We start from the raw sequence: 27076 nt of genomic DNA, 5'->3' as shown, positions 1-27076 counted from the left end.
TGGCATTTAATGGCCATCCTCAATTAACAGGTGACTTCACTGAAGTCTTCTGAAGGAGCTGATGATATGACGCCTGTGAATGGAACGTCACATTCATGATATTATCATTTTCATCCTTAATGCAAATTCATGTGTATGTATGTCGTGCCCGGACACCCTGTTGCTCGCAGAGAAAGATACATATCCATACATGAGGCGAGATACATGATTTATTTATTTATTATTTATTTATTTACAAGAAGGTTCAATGGGTTTGTGAGAATACATAATATTGGTGTTTTGACATTCTTGCAAAGTCACTAACACGCATAGCGAATGATAATACATTATTATTTCGGCATACATGTTTGTCTTTACTTATAAACACTGCTGAAGGTGAGTTAAAATTTACTCGAAAGCGCTCAAGCCATTTTCAGTTTATATTTCCTTCATAGTTATTAGACTCGCCAACATACACACCTGTAATCAGGGGTCCAGTTATCATACTCACCTACATCCACACCTGTCTTCAGGGCCCAGTTATTATACTCGCCTACATACACACCTGTCATAAGCTCAGTTATACTCACCTGCATACACACCTGTCATCAGCATCCAGTTATCATACTCACCTACATACGCACCTGTCATTGATGTGGTAAGTCAGTTGAATTGGAAGGTTGGGAGTCAGCTAATATAGCATATGCCTTCTAACATTGACGAACAACAGTGGAAGCTTACCAGCATTTTGTAAATAATTAATTCAAATAGTCCTTAATTACTAACCCTACTGTACCCTATTAACAAGTACATTAAATTCATCATTCCATATTGCTCTTAGTTGCAAAGCAGGTAACACCCTCAATAACATGATGGCGTTTCTCCCTTCGTCTGCGCTTCAGAGTGGATGGAACGGCGGCGTTGTCGACGCTATACGCTGCCCTGGTGGTGTCCTGCGCCTTCCTCCCCACCTGGATGATCAAGATGCTGAAGGCCAAGTGGACGCTCTGCTTCTCTATGCTCTGCTACTCCACCTACATCGCCGCACAGTTCTATCCGAGGGTGTGGACGCTGGTGCCCACCTCCATCATCCTGGGTCTGGGGGCGGCGCCCATGTGGTCCGCAAAGTGTACTTACCTGACACAGGTGGGCCTTAATTCCCATCTCCTTCGCCCCCAAATTCATCCTATCCACCTCTATTCATGATTCTTTTTTATTTTAAGCACTTTACGTCTTACTTGGTCTTTCTCGGCCACTTTAATCATGGATATATTTCTGGATAGATAAACGAAGTACATATGTGTTGGACGGTGGCAAATCCTCGTTCTTCTTCATGTGTGCAGAAGGACGATGACTTACCATACATGCTAGCCCTGTTGTCTTCCCTCAGGTGGGCAGCAAGTACGCAGAAATTGTCGGGGAGAGTGCCGAAGTGGTCATCGTCCGCTTCTTCGGCATTTTCTTCCTCTTCTTCCAATCGACGCAGGTGTGGGGCAACCTCATCTCCTCGTCAGGTAGGTCTCTCCGTCCCTCATATCTCTATGAATATTATAAGTGCCTTTAAGTTAGCTTATTAATAATGCAGCATGTGCTCCTTTTGACAGACTATTCTGCCTAATAATATTCCATGATGTGTGTAATGGCATAGGATAATTGTATATCCTTTTCTGCCTACATGTAATTTACTCTTTTTCATTCCCACCACTTTTTCCCACTCAGTGCTGTCCCAGGGCGTAGAAGCCGAGGAGGACCCGGATGAAGCAGCACTGCTTATGTGTGGGGTCAACTTCTGTCCCCACACCCACGACTCACACCATTCCAACCTTACCAACCTGGCCAAGCCCCCCGACTCCAAGATTTACATCATGGCCTCAATATACCTCGTGTGCGCCATCATCTCCTCCGTCATCATTGCCTTCCTCGTCGATCCCCTCACCAGGTAGTGCAAGGAAAATGGGGCAAGTAGAGGAATGATAACGGAGGAAAGAAAAGAGAGAGAGAGAGAGAGAGAGAGAGAGAGAGAGAGAGAGAGAGAGAGAGAGAGAGAGAGAGAGAGAGAGAGAGAGAGAGAGATCAACTCTGTTCAGGCTCTGCATGGTACATACAACTCAATTCCAACTCCACACTACAATTAATATGAACGAAACTCAATAAATACAGCACTAATAAATCAGATTTTAGGATCGGACTTAAAAATATCGAGATTGTCCATCCATCAAGACACTTAGAGCAAATCTGAATGTGTCTCACACAAGATTATCTTCTTACTGTCACCCAAATATGCGCCAAAATCTAATCAACACCCACTAAAGTTATCGTTAAACGAGCACCAAACCCCAAGACCTGACGCAGTTATTAAGGGGCTCGTGAGACGCCTGTATAACGACGTTCCTGTAACCTGCGGTAACCTGACGGTGGCTCTCCTTCAGGTACGGCGAAGAGGAGAGGGTTGGGTCGTCCTCGGGAAAGAGTGGATGGGAGTTGCTGGTGGCGACCTTCAACCATATGCGCCACCCGTACCAGCTGCTGATCATCCCCCTCACCATGTGGTCGGGTGTCGAGCAGGCCTTCCTAGGAGCTGATTACACTGCTGTAAGTACCTTCCTTCCTCCATCTGACAGCTGTTTTTGTATGCCCTCGGCTTCTACCATAAACAAAACATACGAGCCAGCTGTGTGGACAGGGGTGAATAGGCTTGATCAGCGCGGAATAATTTCTACTTGTCTAGTATTCGATTCTAAATCAATATTGTGAAACCATATTATCTTTGTGCAACTTGCCTGATCAAGCGGTGCATTTCAATGTTGCAGGCGTATGTGTCGTGCGGTATGGGGGTCCATATGGTCGGCTACGTTATGATCTGCTACGGGGTGTGCGACGCAATCTGCTCCATCACCTTCAGCCCGCTGGTGAAGATGGTGGGGCGCGTGCCCATCTTCACCATGGGCGCCATCATCAACCTGGGCATCGTCATTGCCCTCCGTAGCTGGATGCCCCATCCAGATGACGTGGTCCTTTTCTTCGTCATGGCGGGCCTCTGGGGAGTGTCCGACGCCGTCTGGCAGACTCAGATCAACGGTAGGTTGTAGCAGATTAACGGTAGATTGTAGCAGATTAACGGTAGGTGGTATGCACATCAACGGTAGGTTGTAGCAGATTAACGGTAGGTTGTAGCAGATTAACGGTAGATTGTAGCAGATTAACGCTAGGTGGTATGCACATCAACGGTAGATTGTGGTAGATCAACTGTAGGTTGTTGTAGATCAACGGTAGGTCAAAGGTAAGTTGTGGTAAACAGATAAACGGTAGGTCAAGTCGTGTTAAATTAACAGTAGGGGGCGTAGTTTCAACGGCTGGTTGTTGTATCATCAGTAGGCTGTGGTAGATAAATGTTAGGTTGTGGTAGATCAACTCGTAGTTGTGGCTGAGAAATGGTTGGTTCCAGTAGACAGATCAACAGTAGGTTGTACTAGATCAACGGTGGATTGTGGAAGATCAACAGTAGGTTTGAGTAAATATATCAACAATCAAATTTGCTTGAAGTAGACTTGATTAAGTGACAGCTTCTTTGATTGGATGCAGCTTATTATAAGGATGAGTCAATGTTGATCACAGTTAAGCTGTGATTGTAACAAGGTGGAATACAATTAAACTGTAGTTGGGGTAAGGTGGATCAGCAAAGCTGATGTTGTGGCAAGATGGATCACAGTTAAGCTGTGATTGTGGAAAGGCGGATCACAGTTAAGCTGAGGTGGTTAAACTGTGGGGACAGCTGATGCTGAGGTTACACTGGTGGTGACAGTGATGGTAGTTCTGGTGGTGAAATGTATGGTGAACAAGTTGGTGACAGTGAAACTGGTGAACATGATGATGATAATGACACCTTTGTCACCCCACTCCCCACAACCCGTCCCCTCCCTAGCTTTCTACGGGTGCCTGTTCCCTGAGAACGCTGAGGCCGCCTTCAGCAACTACCGCCTATGGGAGAGCTCTGGGTTCATCCTCGGATACATCGTCACCACCTCCTTCTGTGTGGCGACGAAGCTCTACTTCAGTCTGGCCTTCCTGGCGGCAGGCATGGCGGGCTACCTGGTCCTTGAGTGCTGGCTCCTGAAGAAGGGACACTCCTGCGGCAGACTCTAGGACAGGTGTGGAGTGTGCTGAGTCCGGCTTGTGTCGTGTCCCGAGCCAGTGTACACCTGTCATGTTTGTGTCAGGATACACCTGTCATGTCTGTGCTAAGATACAATTGTCCAGCTCATGTTTACATCGTTGCTTTGAGCACCTGGTGGCGTCAACGCGCATCTCTTACATATTTGTGTTCGGTTTGCGTTTAAATGTATATATGCTTACGTCCTCCTGTGTCATACATATATGGCAGTTATGTATGTTTTCTTAGGTGAAATTCCTTCATACGGGCCTCTGGCCTCTTGTGTTGTTTGTCTCTTGTCTGTCTGTTTGTGACACTGTTGCAACAGCAAAGTAACTAATTAATTGTAGCTTGCAAATTATTCACCTGGAAGTTACTCTGTGCCATTGTTTATACTATGCTGTCTCTCTCTCTCTCTCTCTCTCTCTCTCTCTCTCTCTCTCTCTCTCTCTCTCTCTCTCTCTCTCTCTCTCTCTCTCTCTCTCTCTCTCTCTCTCTCTCTCTCTTTCTTTTGGCCTAAGTTCACTGGTAATTACAGTGGTGGTCCTTAATTCTTCAATCTCACTGGAAGGCGAAAGGTAAAATCTAAGCTAGTTAATATGATAGTTATTAACGTTTCATTATGTATAAACATGATTTACTGTTAAGTTACAGTCATAATACGTAGAGGGATGATATTGGCTCAGCTAGCATGGGGATGTTTTATTTTATTTATTTATTTTTTATTTATGTATACAAGAGTTCTTACATTCTTGTACAGCCACTAGCACGCATAGCGTTTCGGAAAGGTCCTTAATCCTAATTTTCCCTGAAATACGACCTGCCAAATCGTTTAAAAACCAGGTACCCATTCACTGCTGAGTGAAGAGAGGCTACAGTTAAGATTGGTGCCCGATTAATCCTCCCCAGCCAGGATATAAACCCAGACCAAAGTGCTCGCGATGCGTCGGGCGAATGTCTTATGTAAGTTCTTCACGGGAACTGCTAAATGTTGATAGCTGAGCGTCTTATGTTGTGGCTGCCACTTCTGGTTGTCCAGGAAGTTGGGCCAGTGGGGAAACTATGGGTTCCACTATTGGATTCCTGCTGGCTTGCCTGTTTTGTTCTCGTAAGAGTCTTATTTTTCAATTTCTTTCCTTAGCTTTTTGCACTTGTACATGCTTGTGGAGGCCCCATTGCTCGGGTACCTTTTTCCCAGTTTGCCAGTTCTCAAGTGTCAACGCTCAACTGTCATTCATGGAAATGTACGAATGACAACGTTGCTGATCATATAAAGTCCGAAAAAACCTTAGCTGCTGTCACTGTTATCATAGTAATCCATCAACTGCTAGTCTCAAGTTGATTAAAATGAATAGTTACGAAGTTTATTGACAGGTTACGGGGGTTTACCAACAAGGTCAGAGTGCACAAATAAACAAGGACCGTGACGAGGGTTCGAACCTACGTCCTAGAGGATCCCAGACGTCTTGGATCCTCTCTTACGCAGGTTCGAACCCTCGTCACGGCCCTTGTGGATTTGTTAATTTGATGCATCACGCTATTGTGATTTCTTTGTGTAAGGTCAGAGTGGTTTGGGTAGAGGGGGTATGATATTAATCGAAAGGGCGGGCTGCTTTACTGTGAGGCGAGCGAGGTGGAAAGAGGAAGGGCCTGGACTCTTTTTATTAGAATTAGCGAACTTTAGTGAGAAATCAGAACGCTTTACCAAGAGGGACTACCCTAGAAACACAAACCGAAACTGTCTCTATTTTCCGCTTGTTACAACTTGTAATAAAGTTGTTACATCTTGGCTTAACGTGTTTATGACGTATTAGAACGTTGTTACAACTTGCTATATTGGTTGTTATAACTGGTTAGGTGGTGTTAAAACTTGTTCGAACGTTGTACCAACGTCGTAGTTTCGGTGTGTGTTTGGCGGGTAGGTGCTTGATCACGAGATCACGGCGGATTTTCTCCATTTTCATCAGCACCTTTCCGACGAGGTCGTTGACACAGGAACCGGTTGATGAAATTCCTCCTGACAGCCAACACACACACTCATTTATCACCACACTTTAACTTCCTGCATTGATCTCCTCTCAAGCGTACAAAGAGCCGAAGATCAACCCGTGCAAGCACAATTAGGGTAGGTACAATATACCTGCCCTCGATGGTTGGAAAGGCGGGGCCCAAGAGCTAACAGTTCGATATCGTGCAGGCATGAGTAGGTGAATAGACACCCGCGAAACTCACGACGGAGCAACAAACACATGACAAAATAACTTGTTCGAACGTTGATACAAACGTTCGAACAAGTTATTACACCTTCTTACAAGTTATAACAACTATCTAACAAGTTGCAGCAACTTTCTAACGCAGCAAAACTTTATAATAAGATGTAACAACTCTGTAACAAGTTGTAACAACAGAGCACGTTACGTTGTGTGTTTGCAAGGCCCACATCACTTGATGGATCATATTTACCCATATCTCCCCGTCTACAGCCTTCTACGGTGTCATCTTCCCCGGAGAGTCAGAGGCGGCCTTCAGTAACTATCGCCTGTGGGAGTCCCTCGGCTACATCTTCTCCTACGTGGGCAGCACTACCTACTGCATGGACGTCAAGATCACCAACGTCGTCGTCTCCCTCGTCTTCGGCATCATTGGCTACTACATCATCGAAATCCTGGAGCGACGCGGGGGCATCAGGAAGGACGACCGAGGCAACGTCGTCACCATCGACAGACTGGTCAAAGACAGGTTCTTCGGTGACAGGCGCTAGAGGTGACAGGATGCGTAGACCAGACTGGCTGTCGAATAGGGTCAGTCTCGAGGTATCTTGTGAAGTTCTTTTTTTCACGTTTTCAAACTAATCAGAGACCAATTCCTGGACCCTCTGAGAACATGCAATTCAGACGGCTTTTTATTTAATATGAAATCAATATGACTAGTGCTCAAGAGTGGCTACGCGCCCTGTGGTCAACAATGATCACACAACCTGTGCTTAAAAATGATTGTTTTGTCCAAAGAATAGGAACAATTATCATAACACCTCTGGTATTATTTCTTTGGCTAAGTCGTGTGATCTAGAGTTGTTTTATTACTGAATAAATATTAATAAAATATGATAATTGTGCCAAAACAAATTATTAAATTGTTGTATGGACTAGTCCACCATGGGGTACAATGTGTGTGTACTGCGTGGCACTAATATGGGGCTTATTGTATGTTATAATGTATATTTCCAAAGCGTTCTACATTCCAAAGTGGTGTGCATTCCAAGGTGGTCTTCATTCCAAAGTGGTTTACCTTCCAACGTGGTGTGTATTCCAAAGTGGTCTTCATTCTAAAGTGATCTGCATTCCAAAACGGTCTGCATTCTAATGTGGTCTGCATTCCAAAGTGATCGTCATTCCACGGTGTTCTATATTTCAGTGTAGATTTCGAAGATTCGCTTGTTATATATATATATATATATATATATGTCGTACCTAGTAGCCAGAACTCACTTCTCAGCCTACTATTCAAGGCCCGATTTGCCTAATAAGCCAAGTTTTCCTGAATTAATATATTTACTATAATTTTTTTCTTATGAAATGATAAAGCAACCCTTTTCTCTATGTATGAGGTCAATTTTTTTTTATTGGAGTTAAAATTAACGTAGATATATGACCGAACCTAACCAACCCTACCTAACCTAACCTAACCTATATTTATAGGTAAGGTTAGGTTAGGTAGCCAAAAAAAGCTAGGTTAGGTTAGGTTAGGTAGGTTAGGTAGACGAAAAAACATTAATTCATGAAAACTTGGCTTATTAGGCAAATCGGGCCTTAAATAGTAGGCTGAGAAGTGCGTTCTGGCTATTAGGTACGACATATATATATATATATATATATATATATATATATATATATATATATATATATATATATATATATATATATATATATATATATATATATATATAAATATATATATATGTATATATATATATATATATATATATATATATATATATATATATATATATATATATATATATATATATATATATATATAAATATACAAACAAAAAAGTTTACGAGTATAAATATCAATTTAAGATGTGTGTCTTTTGAAAATTTAGGCCTAAATATGGTACACCTTACTCCAAACCATTTTTTTCATATACACATTAACTCTATTATTTCTTTTGTGTGTGTCTCGTTGATATGTTCCTATTAAATGACACCTTTCTCACACATATATATTATTATAATATATGTCTCTTTAATTTATATAATTATTTTTTAAATTTATTATTATTATTATTATTATTATATATGTTTATTATAATCGTTATCAATATACAATTATAATTTAAATAATAATTATTATGTGTATTAATAATATAAATGTCATTGTTGTTATTATTAATGAAATATTATTATTACTTTTATTATATACGTGGATAATGTTAATTTCTTTTGTTGCAAGCTAGGAAAGCAATTTTCTGTACAAATATCTGTAGCAATTCGTCTTTTTCCTTCACATGTATGTTGATTATATTAATAAGGTTGTAAAGTTATAGCAGTTGACAAATTTATTGAAAAACAGATTGTTTTATTAGCCAATCATGTGAGGACTAGAAGTTGGTCATGTTCTATAAATTCTGTAAAACACTAATGGTATTTACGTAATACAAGATATAATACAAATTATTATAGAATATGAAAATATCATACTAAAATGGCTGAAATTTCGAGGAAGATTTGCCAAAGTTTGCCTGACTGGTTGGTGATCTCCCCAAACTCACCAGACCTTTCTTCTCAGTCGCATCCATTCGTGTTCTTACAGTAATAACATCCCTACAAGAAGAAGAAGAATCACCCTGTATGAAAGAGACAAATGTATATATATGACAGAATGTCCGTCCAAACTTGGAGGCCAGGGGCCAGATTCACGAAAGCACTTACGCAAGCACTTACGAACCTTTACATCTTTTCTCAATCTTTGGCGGCTTTGTTTCCAATTATTAAACAGTTAATGAGTTCCGAAGCACCTGGAGGCTGTTTATAACAATAACAACAGTTGAATGGGAAGTTTTCATGCTTGTAAGCTGTTTAATAAATTTAACCAAAGCCGTCAAAGATTGAGGAAAGATGTACACGTTCGTAAGTGCTTGCGGAAGTGCTTCGTAAATCTGGCCCCAGATGCTTGGGGTTATTCTTACCTAAATTTGTATGAAAAGTCGTCTGGGAAACTGAACGGATATAGGTTGGTCGAGATTAGCTTAATGGCTTAAGGTAAATGATTTAAGAAATATTAGTAATTATTCACACCCTCTCCTCCAAACCGATTGTTAGGGATTCAATTCACTTATTCAATTCAATAAGTGTGAAATATTGGGTGTGATGCCCGAAGATTTTTTCATCATCACACAGAAAAATGTACCTAATGTATTAATAATAAAAAAAAATTGTTTCGTTGAGTCCCATACAGGATTTTCATTGCTCCCTAATATTGAATTTTAAGAAAGGAAAGAGGAGTTAAGCGTGGGAGGACGATGAGGAAAGGGGGTAGGTGGAGAGGCGGGATAGGGGAAGGAGGAAAGAGGGGGGAAGAGGGATGGGAGGGGGAGGATGAGTGGAGGGAAGAATGGTAAGACTCTTACAGTAGATTCATTGATCCCTAATATTATATTTTATGAAACGGAAGAGTGGCTGAGCACAGATGGGGGGGGGGGAGGAGATAACAAGGGGGGGGGGGAAGCGGAGAACAACAACAACAACCACAACACCACCAACCACAACAACCACATCAACACCAGCCCCAACAACACCAGCCACAACAACAAAGCAGGTCAAAACAGTGCCAAACATCTCCACTGACATTACCACAGTTGGTAAACCCGTAAATCCCTGGGGTGAAAGCACCAGGAAGTACGTAATGGCCCATATCTCTGGGATTTCGTTGGGATTATACTGTCCCCACTTTATTGATTGCCACCTCTGTCACCTTTATTGCGATATATTTCCTTTGAGGTAATTATTCTGCTTTATTTATCATTGTTTTATCATATTGCTTATAATTTTGGTGTATTGCCAATTGTTTTATTTGATACTCATAATATTCTTTATTCATTATTTTATTATATTAGTGTTTATCTTTATTTATTGTTGTGCTTTTCTGTTTATTGTTTTGATTTGTTGTTTGCGTCATCATGAACGGTCACTTTCATGACCCTTGTGATAATGGTCACTCATTGTTATTATGAGAGGTCACTCATTCTCATCATGCGAGGTCACTTTCGTCACCTGCTTCTCTCGCCGGCGTTACTCTCCTCGCTTTGATCATGAGGGTGGTGGTGGTCACCACCACCACCGCCACCACCATTACCACCACTACCACCACCATTAAGACCGTCCCCCACTAAGGCAGCTGAGAGAGAGAGTGTGGAGAAGGTTAACCAATTAAAATAAGTCTGTTAATTACTTGCTCAAACTCGACTTAAAAAACAAAATCATTTGTTCAGACTTTACAAGTGTAGGAATTAGAAGAAGGGCTTGATACCAGTCCGGTCAAGGACATAATTCCCATTTGAAAGCTTCCAAAGCTTCCGAATATCCGGCCGAGGACATAATTCCCATTAGAAAGCTTCCCCATATCCGGCCCAGGACACAATTACCGGTCCAAGGCACAAATTCCAAAATTCCAGGAAAATCTACGAGCACCAACAAAGTCCCAACTACAAGTCAAAGTAAAACTCTTGTAGGAACAAGACCAAGAGTATTAATACAGATGTAAATAATGGGTGTGGATATAGCTGTTGATATATCTATAGATACAACTGTTGATATATCTATAGATACAACTGTTGATATATCTGAAGATACAGCTGTTAATGTATCTGTAGATATATTTGTAGATACATTTGTAGATGTAAGTGTAGATACATCTGTAGATTCAGGTAGAGAGGCATCTGTAAATACAGGTGTAGATACATCTGTAGATGCCTCTGTAGATACATCGGTAGATACAGTTGTAGATACAGGCAAAGATACAGCTGTAGATTTATATGTAGATACATCGGTAGATTTATATGTAGATACATCGGTAGATACAGGTGTAGGTACATCTGTAAATACAGGTGTAGGTACATCTGTAAATACGGGTGTAGTTACAGGCGAGTATACAGTTGTAGATACATGTGAAGGAATTACAAGTAGCGATGCAAATGTACATCTACGATAAAGTTTCCATTACAGATATTTCAATAATCCCAGAATAATGGTAAAGAATTTTCATTGTGAACCTCAGTTCAAACATAGTGTATTGTCACCGTATGTGACTGTATGTGTTTCAGGCAGGTCGACGTTCAATCCCCGATCGTCCAATTGGTTGGGCACCATTCCATCCCCCCTCGTCTCATCCCTTATCCTGATCCCTTCTATGTGCTATATAGTCGTAATAGTTTGACGCTTTCTCCTGATCATTCCACTTCCCCCCTCATCTTTGTAGGAGACATGATCTAGTGCTGGTACCATGAGAGAATTACTTGATCTCATGAACAGTGAACTCATGAACTCATGAACGGCTACTGAATCATGCCAATATTTTGGTATCCAACTGTCAGGATCATCACTTGTCTTGGTGACTGTAGACTTGGCTCATTAACTCATTATATGTTGTTATGTGGGCTATGTTGTTTCATCGGGAGCCGGTTTCATTTGGGAGCCGGTCGGCCGAGCAGACAGCACGCTGGACTTGTGATCCTGTGTTCGGGTTGGATCCAGCCCGGGTTCGATCCCGGGCGCCGGCAAGAAACTATGGGCAGAGTTTCTTTCACCCTATGTCCCTGTTACCTAGCAGTAAAATAGGTACCTGGGTGTAAGTCAGCTGTCACGGGCTGCTTCCTGGGGGTGGAGGCCTGGTCGAGGACCGGGCCGCGGGGACACTAAAGCCCCGAAATCATCTCAAGATAAACTCAAGATAAGATCGGAGCAATAAGTGTGCTCTCAAACTTTAACACCACGACCATCAGAAACATAACATTATCACACACCGTCTGACTCGAGGATGTAGCGTGTGTTTGTAATGTTGTTCAGCTTTTGACAGTCTTGATGTTCATGCTTGTGAACACTACGTGGTGATCCCAGGAAACAGCATAATGATGAGATTAGATTACTGAGATAAATCACTCTTCCTTAGTGCTTTCTCCACTGGCTAATGTTCCTTAATCTGCCTCCAAACTAGCAAAAGAAAAAGTAATAAAACTGCTGCGCAATTCGGATGGTTGCAAACAAGACTGTGTATGTCTCTGTATCCATGAAAACGATTCACAATACATAACTGACTCCCTTTTAAACCTAAAATACCATATTCATTCAATTAGGGAATGCATAAATCGAGCAATGATCATTAACATCAACACCTGCAATAAAATCAATATATATGTGTGCAAGCAATACCTTTGTCACAAGTAGAACAACAAAGTGATCATCAGACAGATATTTACAGAGTACCTCGTAGCAGTTTTGATAACAGACACAGAGGCGCAACACCTCGTATATTTCAGAAGCCGGCCAGCAATACTAGCAACAAACAAGAACCAGAAACAACACACAAAAATCATCATCAATGTAGAAAACAGCTTTGGGAAACAGTGTATAGGATCTGGCACCCATCAGGAACTATAACACCAATTAATAGAATCAAGAACAATTCCTCACAGCAACTCTTACCCAGCTAACACACACACACACACACACACATACACAAATTAATTGTGACATAATCTCTCATTGGCGTATATATCAAATAAAATCTATGTTAGATATGATAAAGCCCTGGCAGGAAAAACGCTATCCACTGATAAAGTGTACGCCAATCTTAGTGTTTTCCTACCTCGCTGTCAGAACTTTGGGATCTCTTCAACCTTAATAAGTAATATACAGGTAAAGAGAAAATCGACTGGGTATCCGTAGCCAGATATACCGTATGAATGTTTGTCTCTGTGGACAGCATGAACGATAATGGGGCTTTGGTCGTCAGACATGTTTGTACATTTGCTCTTGTGTATAGGGGCCAATCTTCCAATATATACAAAACTTTCTTGACTCATGAGCATAACTTTCAAATGAACCAACGTTTATAACATATGAACATAATGCTTTTAATACATGAACAAAATATTTTTAATATATAATCATAATTTCCTTGACAAATTAACATAACTTTCTTAAGATATGAACATAGCTTTCTTGGGACAAGTAAAGAAATTCTTCAACGGTGTTTGATAAAGGCTTTGCCTTTAAGGCTTGAGGCAGAAATATCTTAAGTACAGATATCTTTATACAGGCGATGAGTCACAATAACGTGGCTAAAGTATGTTGACCAGACCACACACTAGAAGGTGAAGGCACGACGTTTCGGTCCGTCCTGGACCATTCTCAATCTGTAGAATGGTCTATGGTCCAGAACGGACCGAAACGTCGTCGTCCCTTCATCTTCTAGTGTGTGGTCTGCTCAAGATATCTTTATATTTATAATTCCTCGAACAGGCTAAAATCTTAGAGATTTAATATCAGAGACATCCATCTTGAAAATTGAAGGAATTAGTCCACTTCTGAGACCATATACGTGAAGACCGAGTATCTTAGCGTTGGTACACTTCATCAGAAACTACCGAGAACCTTTCAGCTAATTTATCTGCCCTTTTTATTTTCACGTTGGGTGTTGGAGTACAAAGTACATACGGTGGGGCTTAATGGAAGAAGTAGCAACTCCAACGCCTCCTTATTTTATTTTCCAGGCTCGCGCGGCCTGTTTCGGTAATCAGAGTCGTGTGATACTTGATCCTGTGCGTCATCCACTGCACCTGGCTTGATGTCGCCTCTGACGCAAGTGATTGGCACAATCTTTCAGCATTCCCGCAACTAATCTTTCCCCGGGCTGCGTCGCCCAGTCAACGCTGAGGATTCGTCCATGCAGCGTTCTGCGTCTACTAATCAACCCGGAATATTTGTTCATTCCGCGTGGTGATGCAGAACATTATAACAAAAGAACACTGCAATAAGATTCGTAGCCCTTATTAGGCAATCTACACAACACCCAAATCACTTTCACTCGTGTACCTATTCGGATTTGATAAAACGTATTGAGAATTTTGCTTCATCGTTGCTTCTGACCCGATTGTTCCTCTCGTTAACGGTTCTATTGTTGATCTAATGCTTGTCTATATATTCTTTTTCAATCTAAATTTGTCTCATTTTAAATCCGTTGCTAAGAATTCTATTTTGAAGGGAACCCAATGGTACCAGGGACAGTGTCTCTCTCTCTTGAACCTCCACCATTCCACCCCTCTTATTTTACCTTCTCCCCCTCATTTCCCCTCTTCCCCCATGTTCCGTCTCCCTACTCGATTTTACCAATTTTCCCTCTATTCCCGGCCCTCTCCCCCCCCCTCTCTCCTTCCCCTCCTCCTCCCGTTATCTTCCCATTTTCCCTATCAAGTCCCCCAATTTTTCCCCTCATCTCCCCACCATTTCCCGTCTGGTCCTTCACCCATAGTTCCATCCCTTTCCCTCTCCCCTCGAACTTCGAATAGACCGACATTTCATTAATATATATAAAGAAGAGATACCCAGCGGCACCCGGGTCTCCGCCCCCCTTTCTTTCCACCCTTACCCCTCTTCCCCACTCTTCACCCTTAATCTCCCACTTGATCTCTTTCGTCCAGATCCCCTAGTTCCGCGGCTTTGTTCCTAACTTCACCTTCCCCCTCTTGAAGCACTGAAATAACTGTATGGGTTTTTCAGATAATATATTACAGATATTACTAAAAATTCTAGGGAATCACACCAACTATTTCACAATTGATGACGAAAATCGCATTGGTGTGCTTATAATTATATATTTTTTTTAATAATTTAACTTAGGCGTACGCTGACTAGCCTATGTCCGTTCCTTACCTCAGACCATTTCTCCCTGCAAAGTTGGGTGAGGCTAGCCTCGAGCATCTGGCTTCCAGCTTTTGGTTAGTCATACAGATAAATATTTTAATTTTCTTTTATAGCATAGATTTTTGTAATGGATTTAATTAACCCATTTTCAGTATATATTTCAGCAACATTTACCGTCGCTTTGAAATTTTCATAAAATGTAACTTGAGTGGCTTTAATCTTTTAAGGATTTGTTCCAACATTCATTCCTTAGCTATGAAATAAACTTAGCCATTCTACTCCTTCCTCGTACACAAGTCTTTTTTCCTCACGATAACTCCTTCCATTCTCCGTGCAACGGGCAATAGGCTGGCCCTTATCTCGGTCTACACCAAGGACTCGGGGAAAAACGTAGAAGTGTTTCTTGAAGTTCGCAATTTATCACCCATGAGTTGTCTAGTCCAGTTCCTCAGCAGCGCTTCCCTATATGTGATTACCTGCTAGTGTCTCCAGTGAGTCCCAACCCGTCATCTTAACTAGTAGGTCTCATTTTGTACGTTGTGGTCCCCAACGTCCTAATGAAAAGTAGCGGTTCACAAAAATCCACGTTTTCTATGCGTCGTTTGGTTAGATTACGTGGGTGGCTTGGGTTCGTGCGGTTCTGGGTTGGCTAGCACTTTCTATTTTGTTCGTTGCGTCAGGTGAAGAGAACGGTCTCCAAGCTTTTGTACCTGACCCGTTTTTAAATCAATTTGACAGTCAATTTCTACCTAAAGTTGTGGATGGAGGTGGCTTCCACTTCTTCTTTTCTCTGTGCATTCGACGTGTTGTCTTCTCGTGCAGGGAATGAGTGTTTACATTTGTTTCTCCGATTCATCAAGGCTTAAAACTTCCACCGAATCCTATTGTGCTATTTTTTTTACTTTAAAGAGACTGTTCTTGACTGCCTTGTATATTCCCCAAGAATCTTGTATGTAGTGGTCATGTCCCATCTGTTTTTTTTATCTCCTTCGTGGTTATTTGACTTAGTTATTTTTATTTGTCCTCAAAGTGTTGTCCTATTAATTTGGACACAGGTCTTCTTGTCCTCCATGTGGTGCTATCTCGTCCTCCACGTAGTGTCACCTGGTCCTCCTTGTATTGTCATCATGTTCTTCATGTGGTGTCACTTCGTCCTCCACGTAGTGTCACCTGGTCCTCCTTGTATTGTCATCATGTTCTTCATGTGGTGTCACTTCGTCCTCCACGTAGTGTCACCTGGTCCTCCTTGTATTGTCATCATATCCTTCATGTAGTGTCACTTCGTCCTCCACGTATTTATGTACACATTGTATGGCTCTCAAGCCAGATACAAAAAATGACTTCCACACTTGCGGGTTACAGCCGCACATAGAGAGAAATATCAAGGTTCAAGAATAACGAGACCTTAAAAGTTTTCCTAGTGTAAAATCTTTCCGTTTGCCCGACCTGATTACCTGACTAGGTAATCTTTCCGTGTTAAATTCTGTCTGTGAGTTTGTATGTGTTGTTTATATATGTTTACTTCGAACGAGACCCGACGCTTGAGCCTGTATTTCATAGCTGTTCAACAAGGTGGAATTTATGTCTCCCAAACGAATTCGCCAAATTGTTGTGAACAACGATTACAGCAATACAGAATTCGGCGAAATTGTTAGTAAGAAGCTAAACCGCTATCTTACTAAGAATAATCAAGGCTCTAGGGGTGATAAATAGTCCCCCAAGGGAAGACATCGTAGTGTATTATAAAAATACATTTACACTGTCATACAGGAAAGTTGAGATAGTGATACGAGATATAATTGAGAGGAATTGTATACCTTATCGTGAAAACACAAGGATTCGTCCTATCATTTATTATAACAAATCTCGTACATCTTCCCTCATTATGAGAAATAAAATCTCTGTCTCCTCTGACAAACTGAGGTGTACTAATGTAGTGTATCAATACAAATGCAGCTCTGGAGACTGTGCGCTCCGAAATATATGCTACATTGGACACACGACAAATACACTAAGTAAACGACTTAAACTTCATTTGCAAGATGGAGATATTAAGCAAAATTATTCTCAACACCACAACACCATCCTGAATCGCCAAGACAGTGAAAGATTCGACAATAATCACACCCATCGACGATCGTAAGCAGCTTCGACCCCCTAGAGACAGTTTGTAAATCAGAATATATATATATATATATATATATATATATATATATATATATATATATATATATATATATATATATATATATATATATATATATATGTCGTACCTAGTAGCCAGAATGCACTTCTCAGCCTACTATGCAAGGCCCGATTTGCCTAATAAGCCAAGTTTTCCTGAATTAATATATTTTCTCTAATTTTTTTCTTATGAAATGATAAAGCTACCCATTTCATTATGTATGAGGTCAATTTTCTTTTATTGGAGTTAAAATTAAAGTAGATATATGACCGAACCTAACCAACCCTACCTAACCTAACCTAACCTATCTTTATAGGTTAGGTTAGGTTAGGTAGCCGAAAAAGTTAGGTTAGGTTAGGTTAGGTAGGTTAGGTAGTCGAAAAACAATTAATTCATGAAAACTTGGCTTATTAGGCAAATCTGGCCTTGCATAGTAGGCTGAGAAGTGCGTTCTGGCTACTAGGTACGACATATATATATATATATATATATATATATATATATATATATATATATATATATATATATATATATATATATATATATATATATATATATATATATATATAAAGAGAGAGAGAGAGAGAGAGAGGGGGGGGGGAAGGAATCCTTCCTGGCAAGAAAATTAACAAATATAGGAAAGGAGGTGATTTTTCCTTGCAAGAAAATTAGTGTATTGGTGTGGACTCAGATCCTCTTCACTAACATTTGGGGCTCGTAACCTCTACGGCGTACGTGTTCTTATCACGTCTGCGCACTTATTACTGATAACACTGACCGGCCCGAAGGGTGTGTCAGGGCAAGTCGACGCTTAATTATGTATACAAGGATATACCTCAAACACTGTTTAAATAAGACAAACGTAAATTAATGTATTTATGTATATAGATTAGCAGTTTAAGAGAACTACAATCACCTTTTGTGGTTGATTGTTCATTAAATCACTGAACTATCAGATTAGAGAGTTAGAGAGTTAGAGAGTGTTAGAGAGTTAGATCTGTTAGAGAGTCTAACAGATCTCTAACTTTGTCTATAGACAATAGAAGAGAGAGAAGGGAACTATGAGGAGAAGCACCAAGCCAATAAGACTATATAGCAACTGGAAGGGGTCAGGATAAGGATTTGGGATGGGACGAGGCGAAAGAATGGTACCTAACCACTTGGACGGTCGGGGATTAAACGCCAACCTGCATGAAGCGAGACCGTCGCTCTACTGTCCATTCCAAGTAGTTGGGGTGGAGGACAGAAGAAAAAATATATATGTTGATTAGCAATGCAAATATATGGCTACATCTTTGGAAGAAAATAATTCAAATAAACTAAGCTTCAGCAAGTCACTGTCAAATATCTATTGTGGGACTGTGGATACTACACACCAAATATGTTAAAATATTATGGCACTAATTGCGATAATGGCACTAAGATAAAAGGCAACACTAACTACAATAATGATCAACGCCAAGTTAATAGGCAGCACTACGACAATGAACAATATTGTGTATGATAAGCATTAATTCACCTTATTTAATATTACCGGAGAGGCATAGCATCTCATCCTAATTATCATGGAGGAGGTATAGCATCTGACTTTAATTAACATGGGAGAGGTATAGCACCTCATCTAATTATCCTGGGAGAGCCACGGGGCAACATGACCTTGAACACACACAGAATGCACCCTATCTTAAATGCATTAAAATATTCCTGGCGTGTTCACTAGTAACTCACCCTGTGAACCCTTTGTTTTTTAGGTAAACCATTTACAGAGAGGTTTCTTTGAGGGGTAAATTATACTTATTAAATAAAGTGTAATTATCTTGGAAATAATGAATTTTATAAAAACCTAAGACATCGTGTTTTTTATGAGATGTCTCGTAAGAATTCTGCATTGGCATTTATACTGAGGTTTTAGAATAATACAGGAGATTGCTTAAGGCCTTTTGGCCCATGCGAAGCAGTTCCTATTCAGGAAACAGGGATATAAACACCGAGGTGGGCTTATCCTCTTAGTGTATATACTCCGAGTTTACTTTAGTCATGGACAATGTTTAGGACTAGGTATACTTGCTTGATAGTCAGTAAGCTGTCGTGGGGGGCTGTAATAATCCTCCACGAGTCCATAGTGCTGAAGCATAATAACATCAAATAAATCGAGCTGCTATCTGAACCCCACCAAACCTCTTCATATATACGTCTAACCTTCGCGTCAAACAGTCCTGTAATCCAATTTCTGTTGTATTACCAGGTATATTGTTTCACGTAAATCCCCCCCCCCCCCCCCTCACCTTTCCCTCTCCGGAATTTTATGATTTAAACTTTTGTAATGTGCATCCATTGTCTCGTATTCTGTGTTGTGTTTAATGTTTTTTAATATATTATTAATATGTCTTTGTTAAAACCTATCATCCACCTCACCTCTAACTCTTCGCCTTTCTAGAGAATGTACATTATGCTTTCTGAATCACTCTTCGTAAACAAGATTTTAAGATTTTTACCACCAAAAACAAGTTGCCATCTGAAATATTGTATCCAGGGAGTGATTAGACATCGAACTTGGTATATGGTCATTGTGGGGACTTATTATGCATTTTCGTGTCCGCTTGGGAAACTTGTACATCTTTCCTCGATCATAGCAGCTTAGTATACATTTATTAAACAGTTTACGAGCTTGGAAACATTCAGAAGTCGTCCTCGGCCCACAATTTTTTATTATTGTTATAGGCAGTCTCGTAACGCTTCGGAGCTTATAAACTGTTTAATAAATGAGTGAGGAAAGATCTACGTGTCTCGTAAGTAGGCATTTAAGGGTGCCATGAATCTTGATGTGTCAGTAAGGAGGCACTTATCATAAACACTAGCTTAGGGACAACGTATTCCTCACTCTATACAGACACTAGCTTAGGGACAACGTATTCCTCACTCTATACAGACACTAGCTTAGGGACAACGTATTCCTCACTCTATACAGGCACCACAAGTGTCTGAGCCATGAACAATACAACAATATTCCGTACATCTGGAACCATTCATCAAACATCTGGAATATCAAACATCAAACATCTCGCCACATGAATCTGGAACAAAACCCCATATGTCAAAAGCAATTCCAGATACATCTGGAGCCATGTCCCAAACATCTGGAACCATGCACCATACATTTGGAACTATATTCCGTACATCTGGACCATACCCCATACGACTGGAACCATACATCAAACATCAGCAGTCTTGTCATCATCAGTAACGGAGGAATGTGTCTCGAAACATCGACTTTCTTCTGTTTACCATTGTTACTATAGGAGGTACATATTAATTAGCCATTTTAGCACATTATCTCATCTGCAATACAAGTCTTTTTTTGGCGATTATACTTAAATTAACGTATACTTTTATTTTTCTTAAGCTCTTGTGTCATGTACGAGCAAGAATAATACAAGACATTTACTTTCCTTGCTCGCTAAGTCACTTTTGTAGGTGATGGGGTTTTGCTGCCACACTAATGTGCTGGTCATTCATCCTACGAACTTTCTTCTGATATAAACTAATTGCTTGTAGAGTAATTCAATACGTACGTGTAGAACCACACCTTGTAAGGTTGGAACTTTCCCATGCATCAGTAACCGTGTTTTGTGTCTGGAGGCAGATCCATACGTCTGGAACCCTACTCCATATGATTGAGGTTATACTCCATACACCTGGATCCATACCCGGGACGTCTGGAATTGTCCCATATGATGACATTAATTTTGTTTTGTTTTCCTTATAAGGGTTTCAATGCGTCCATAAACACGATGAATGAAGTTGGAAGTAATTGGTCCAAACTTATTGGGCATGGTTCCAGACTTATGGGGCATGGTTCCAGACTTATGGACGTGGTTCCAGACTTACGAGAAACCTTGTATAATTTACCTCAGGGACTTGTAGCTCTTGGCGATGTTTTCATATAATATTATGACCTTTGGTGAAGTCAAAATATGCGCCGTTGGTATTGTTTACTAAAACAATGTTTTCCTTGACAAGGTTGCAGAGCTCTGCCTGCCACTCTCGGGGGGAGCCGAGGCAAGACAATGACAACACACACATATATGTGCATGTTGCATGCAATCTGAGGGTCATCATCGTCACTAAATCAACAGTAACACATATGTTGATCAGAAATTTTACATAGATGAAGTCTTTGCTTAAAAATCCTTGGGGTCCTGATCATGAACCTATGTGGTGGTGGATGTGGTGTGGTATCATTTTGATACCACACACAGGATTGGTATGGGGTCCATGACTTTCTGCCACCACACACAGGATGGGTATGGGGTCCATAACTTTCTGCCACCACACACAGGATGGGTATGGGGTCCATAACTTTCTGCCACCACACACAGGATGGGTATCGGGGCCATAGTATATTAATTAATCTAACCTCTGAAGAGTCAGTATTGCGCTTGATGTTAAACTTAAGGCCTATCAACCGCGGGAGGGCTATTAGGGCCACCACAGTAAAGAACTAACCAACAACTACTATAATTTTTTTCAGCCCCCTGAACATAATCCAGAATTAAAGTAAACAGTCAATTCTTATACCCCGAGAAGCAAGATACACCTATCAGTGTATATACCCGATATATACACTGATATATACATATTTAAGACCTATACACCTCAGGTAAATAAATAAGGCCATGACAATTATACTAATCAACCAGCAGTTGCATATAATTCAGAACTAAAGTATACCCCACGGTATGTGAGGTATATTTGTATATCAATACACACAAAAAAGCGGGGTATACCTTTCACTTTCGTACATCTATCACACACCAAAAAGTTTCCGCAAATTTGTACTACGTCACTGTTGCGTTGCTCTCACCAAAATGCTGTTGGTGTTCACGTTGACAACAAACGCCCACAAGAAGGCTTTTAGACAAAGATTGTATCGTTATTCGAACAAGTTTGTGACACAATACAAAAAATCTGATAATCAGTATGGCCAACCATTTCACTATGCCGACATTTTCTGTGTTCATATGATAAACATATATAATAGTTAATCTTGACAACAAATGGCATAAAAACATGGTGACTTTAGCTAGACAAAATCCAGGAATCCAGGGCATACACTAAACATGTTTTGGACTAAGTATTTTCCAAGTCAGTTTTTTCTGATAAATGACTATTAATTATTCTGGTTCCATAAACGAATTCTGATCAATATGTATGTCCTCATATCGTGTTACAATGAACAAAACAAGGAAAATTATGGATAAGAGCTATATGGCAGTCATCCAACACGTGACTTCAGTCATTTTCCTTCCAGGAAGCCTGTGATTAACGTCAGGGAACGTCTCGAGGATAAAACGCAGACAATCGTCGCACCTTGCGACCGCCGGCATCCACCTGAGATTACAAATACTAGCGAGGAGCCGCGCGCAGGTCCAGTCACTCTCTAGTATTCACGTATCTTGTGTTATAACGAAGTCTTCCGTCTCTCACTATATCTAAGAACATAAGGATCTCGTTATACAAAGTGAGAACCTTGCTATTGAAGAAGCATCAATCTTCACAGCTCGAATGTGAGAAGTGATGCAAACAAATATTTAATTATATATATATATATATATATATATATATATATATATATATATATATATATATATATATATATATATATGTATGTATATGTATATATTGACCAAATTAAATATGATGCATGTAGATGCTCCGAGAGCAGTGTGAAAGCTTGAACGAGCGTCCAGGTGTTCATCTTTGACCATCTGGCGTCACAGTTGTCGAGTGCTAGGGAAAGCTTGGTTGGCCGGTGGAAGTGATTAACATACGCACCTAGCAATCCAGCAGTTCCGAGCTCGATTCTCGATAGAAAAGCGGTGGAAGCTTCTGAATTAAAGTCATATCAGTTGCTGATAGTACACCATTATTCCCACAACGCTTAACTAACATCACAAACTGTATCACAAATAACTAAGATAAAGGAGGTGTAAATACGTAGCGAGCACATCCATTGCTGTATTATTTTTATCATATATACCTCACATTTCCCTGCAAACATTCATGAAGGTACGGCGATACCAGACCGAGGTAAGGGGTATTAGACGGAGGTAGGGGATAGCAGGGAAATATGTGAGAGATACTAAGGGCAGGTAGGGGTTACCTGCATAATGCCCAGCCGAGGTACGGTATACCAGGAAAAGGCCAGAGGCGGGCAGGAAATACCAGGGAGATAGGATGTAAAGGGCACCAGGAGTCGTAGAGGTCATCAAGTGCATTGTTTTACATTTTGCGAAGTGTAGATGCAAAAGAGTTGTAGAAATGAGAGATATGACTCAGGCGAGTAGCTACGCTTGCTGTCTTTCACGCATGACAAGTGTGAAAGTGTTCGTTAGGTATTACATGGGCATTTCAGGTGTTGATTTGCATAAATAAATATTTAAGATCAATCATATATGCACTCTACGATGCTTTTGCGCATTGTTTTGTTGTGCTATTCATAAGTATAGTGTGATATTTTCTGAGTTAATATTGATTCTTTGCTTGGGTATTTTGTGGCCAGTCTCTTAGGCCACCAGCTGTAGGTGTGGGTACTAGGCCACCAGCTGTAGGTGTGGGTACTAGGCCACCAGCTGTAGGTGTGGGTACTAGGCCACCAGCTGTAGGAGTGGGTCTTGAGAGGCCAGCTGTCGGAGAGGGTCTTGGCCCACCAGCTGTGATGGGGTGGGCCTTGGGCCACCAGCTGTGAGAGTGGGTCTTGGGCCACAAGCTGTAGAAGTAGGGTCTGGGCCAACAGTCTGTGGGGGAGTGGGTCTTGTTCCCACCAGCTGTAGAAATGGATCTTGGCTCATTAACGGGTGGAATGGGTCGATCCCTCTGGGTGAAACAACTCTGGCATTGGGTACTTAAGCATTCAGATCGATCCCCACACTCTGGTGCCTCGCCGAGTTTACGATTTGACACACACGTCAAATTTTAAGTGGTTTTCTTAACCTAAGCCTACGAGCCCAGACAACCCTCCACCTGCCATCTGGATGTCGACGCTCATTAACCTGAACAAGCGTACATTTTATGATGGTTTTAAGTAAAATAAATGGCAATATTTTTGTGTTGGTGTGGGAAATAGAGAGACGGGAAGAAGCTAGTTGCTAGCTTTATTACAGCTGGTGAGGACGATGGTGGTGATGATGGTGGTGGTGATGATGGTGGTGGTGGTGATGCAGAAGTTGGCGGTGATCATGGTAATGGTGAGGGTGATGATATTGGTGGTGGTGGTGGTTGTGAGGTCATGGCGAAGATGAGGGTGGTGAGGATGGTTGTGGTGGTCGTAGTGATGATTGTGGTGGTGGCAGTGCAAGCAGTAAATGTGGCGGTGGGTGGAATAACTGTACCTCGAAACTCCTGCCTGGTTGTCCTTGGAAATCCAGGCGCTCAGGCATGCGCACGAACACACACACACACACAAACACACACACACACACACACACACACACACACACACACACACACACACACACACACACACACACACACACACACACAAACACACACACACACACACACACACACACACACACACACACACACACAAACACACACACACACACACACACACACACACACACACACACACACACACACACACACACACACACACACACACACATACACACACACCTCACACCTCATACTCACCTCAATTAGGTGAGTACACACACACACACACACACACACACACACACACACACACACACACACACACACACACACACACACATGGTATGTAGAGGCCTGATAGCTGAATGGACAGCACTCTGGACTTGTAAACCTAGAGTCCTGGTTCGATCCCCGGTGATGGCAGAAACAAAATAGGCAGAGTTTCTTTCACCCTGATGCCCCTGTTACCTAGCAGTAAATAGGTACCTGGGAGTTAGACACCTGCTAGGGGCTGCTTCCTTGGAATGTGCGCGTGTGTTAGAGAGTAATGTATGTAATATATATAATAGAGAAAAAATAGATTGCTTAAAAAGCGGGGTCCAAGAGCTAATAGCTTGATTCTGCAGGCACAAATAGTAAAAACACACTAAACATAACTCTGGAGGTTCATATATATAGGATACCATCAGCAGCATACTCAAAACTAGCGAAAAGTCAGAACATCATTCAGGAACCTAAATAAGGAGGCATTTAGTTCGTTGCACACCGAGTACTTGATACCAGTGTTAAAGTATACCTCCCAGTCGAAGAACCCCATCTAAAAAAAACACACATAAGGAAACTCGAAAAGGTTCAGAAATTTGCAACAAGGCTCGTCCCAGAATGGCAAGGGACGGGGGGCATGAAGTATGAAAGAATTAAACCTGACGATGCCATAAAGAGGAGAGATATAGAGGAGACATGATAGAGACGTATAAAGTACTTAGGGGGATTGACCGAGTGGAAAAAGAAGTAATGTTCACAATGAATATCAATAGAACAAGAGGGCATGAAGCGTGCGATTCAGATGAGTCGATTCAGATGGTAACAAGTTTTCTTTTAATGTATGATTAGTGGGTAAAATCACAGGAACAGGTTGTAGAAGCCTTTTTGAAGGTATATATTACAGGAAAATTGGTCCGGGGGTCATTTCATTAGACAACCGACGGCTAGAAAGGCAGGGTCCAGGAGCTAAAACTCAATCCTGCAGCCACAAATAGACGAGTGCACACATTTGCACACACGCGCGCGCACTCACGCGTTTGTACACTCATAAAAGCCTTCTCAAACTCATCCACTTTTACCACACCAATTCACGCTGTTGTAAATTCTTGTGCAGGAAAGTGGAACGGCGGGCGAGGTGCCCTCAGTATCTGGTGTTTGGCAACACTGCTTCACAAAATAACAGGAATATCCACTACTTAACTGAAATTCCATCAGATGTTATACGTTATAACCCTCCAAACACACACCGAAACTACGACGTTGGTACAATGTTCGAACAAGTTTTAACACCTCCTAACCAGTTATAACAACCAATATGGCAAGTTGTAACAACGTTCTAATACCTCAAAAACATGTTAAGCCAAGATGTAACAACTTTATTACAAGTTGTAAGAAACGGAAAATAGAGACAGTTACGGTTTGTGTTTCCAGGGAACCTCGCAACACGCCTAATGGATAAGTGTACCTTGCTTTTATACTTATGATTCAATGTTATGTTTGTTATAGGTTAGAGAGGCCTTCTTAAAGTGATTCTCGTGGTTAGATATGTCACAAAGGAGCGGGTATACGTTCATCAGATTGTTTGTGGCAAGTTGTTATCCTTGTTAGATGGTACGAGTTAGACTTCCGTACTCTCACCTGTCGGGAAAGGCAGAGAGGATAATTATCATTAACAAATAACATTAACAATTAAAATGCCAAATTTCAACACAGACGTTGTAGTTTAGCGTGAGTGGAATCATTCACAACACAGATAATTAAACAGTTAAATTTCACATGTAACCAATTTTATGCGACTACTTGAACTGGTAGACTAATTGGACTTGGACTTACAGCGGCAGACTCGCTTTTTGCAGGCCAGCGTTCGATCCCCGGTGGTACAAGTCGTTGGGCACGATTCCTTCGCTCCGTCTTGCTCTAGCTCCTTGTTCTCATATCCCTTCCACACCTTATATAGTCTTACAGACATGTCACTTTCTCTTCATAATTACCATACCTGATTGCCAGTGAGAAACTAATTTAGTAATTAACGACTGAGATGCTTTTGTGTATTAGTAGTTTTATTAAATATACGTACACTGTTACATCTGTATCAAGCTCTTCTGTTTATTTTTTTAAATCAAAATATTGTAATTTTTA

General features: G+C 41.0%; 3 protein-coding genes across 7 annotated transcripts in view; all 3 read left to right on the top strand.

Moving 5' to 3' along the window:
- LOC123766521 (UNC93-like protein) overlaps positions 1–7606 on the top strand; it is a 37975-nt gene extending 30369 nt beyond the window's left edge. The window contains exons 4-10 of one of the 3 annotated variants that reach the window (XM_069308338.1): positions 882–1125; positions 1370–1493; positions 1699–1918; positions 2409–2571; positions 2790–3057; positions 3902–4127; positions 6613–6747. In XM_069308338.1, the coding sequence (XP_069164439.1) occupies positions 882–1125; positions 1370–1493; positions 1699–1918; positions 2409–2571; positions 2790–3057; positions 3902–4122 (1240 nt within the window). In that variant the 3' untranslated portion in view covers positions 4123–4127; positions 6613–6747. Of the gene's footprint in view, positions 1–881; positions 1126–1369; positions 1494–1698; positions 1919–2408; positions 2572–2789; positions 3058–3901; positions 4128–6612 lie in introns of all 3 variants that reach the window. The other 2 variants (XM_069308337.1, XM_045755741.2) reach the window with 2 other exon arrangements.
- Positions 7607–10897: 3291 nt separating this feature from the next.
- On the top strand, positions 10898–11341 carry LOC123766604 (uncharacterized). The gene has a single exon (XM_045755890.1). The coding sequence runs from the start codon at positions 10898–10900 to the stop codon at positions 11339–11341; it is 444 nt and encodes a 147-aa protein (XP_045611846.1).
- Positions 11342–22632: 11291 nt separating this feature from the next.
- Positions 22633–27076, top strand: part of LOC123766520 (UNC93-like protein) — a 20594-nt gene continuing 16150 nt past the window's right edge. The window contains exon 1 of one of the 3 annotated variants that reach the window (XM_045755738.2): positions 22633–22757. The gene's annotated coding sequence lies outside the window, so the exon portion shown is untranslated. Of the gene's footprint in view, positions 22804–22951; positions 23327–27076 lie in introns of those variants that run through there. The other 2 variants (XM_045755739.2, XM_045755740.2) reach the window with 2 other exon arrangements.

This window comes from Procambarus clarkii, chromosome 62, assembly GCF_040958095.1.
Source record: "Procambarus clarkii isolate CNS0578487 chromosome 62, FALCON_Pclarkii_2.0, whole genome shotgun sequence".
In the NCBI taxonomy this organism is placed as follows: Eukaryota; Metazoa; Arthropoda; class Malacostraca; order Decapoda; family Cambaridae; genus Procambarus; species Procambarus clarkii.
Note: the sequence above shows the minus strand (reverse complement) of the source record. Positions and strands in the feature narration are given on the sequence as shown.

Bases quoted from the DNA above. Each gene is read 5' to 3' on its own strand.
- LOC123766604 (XM_045755890.1), top strand. From the start codon at position 10,898: ATGGGTGTGGATATAGCTGTTGATATATCTATAGATACAACTGTTGAT.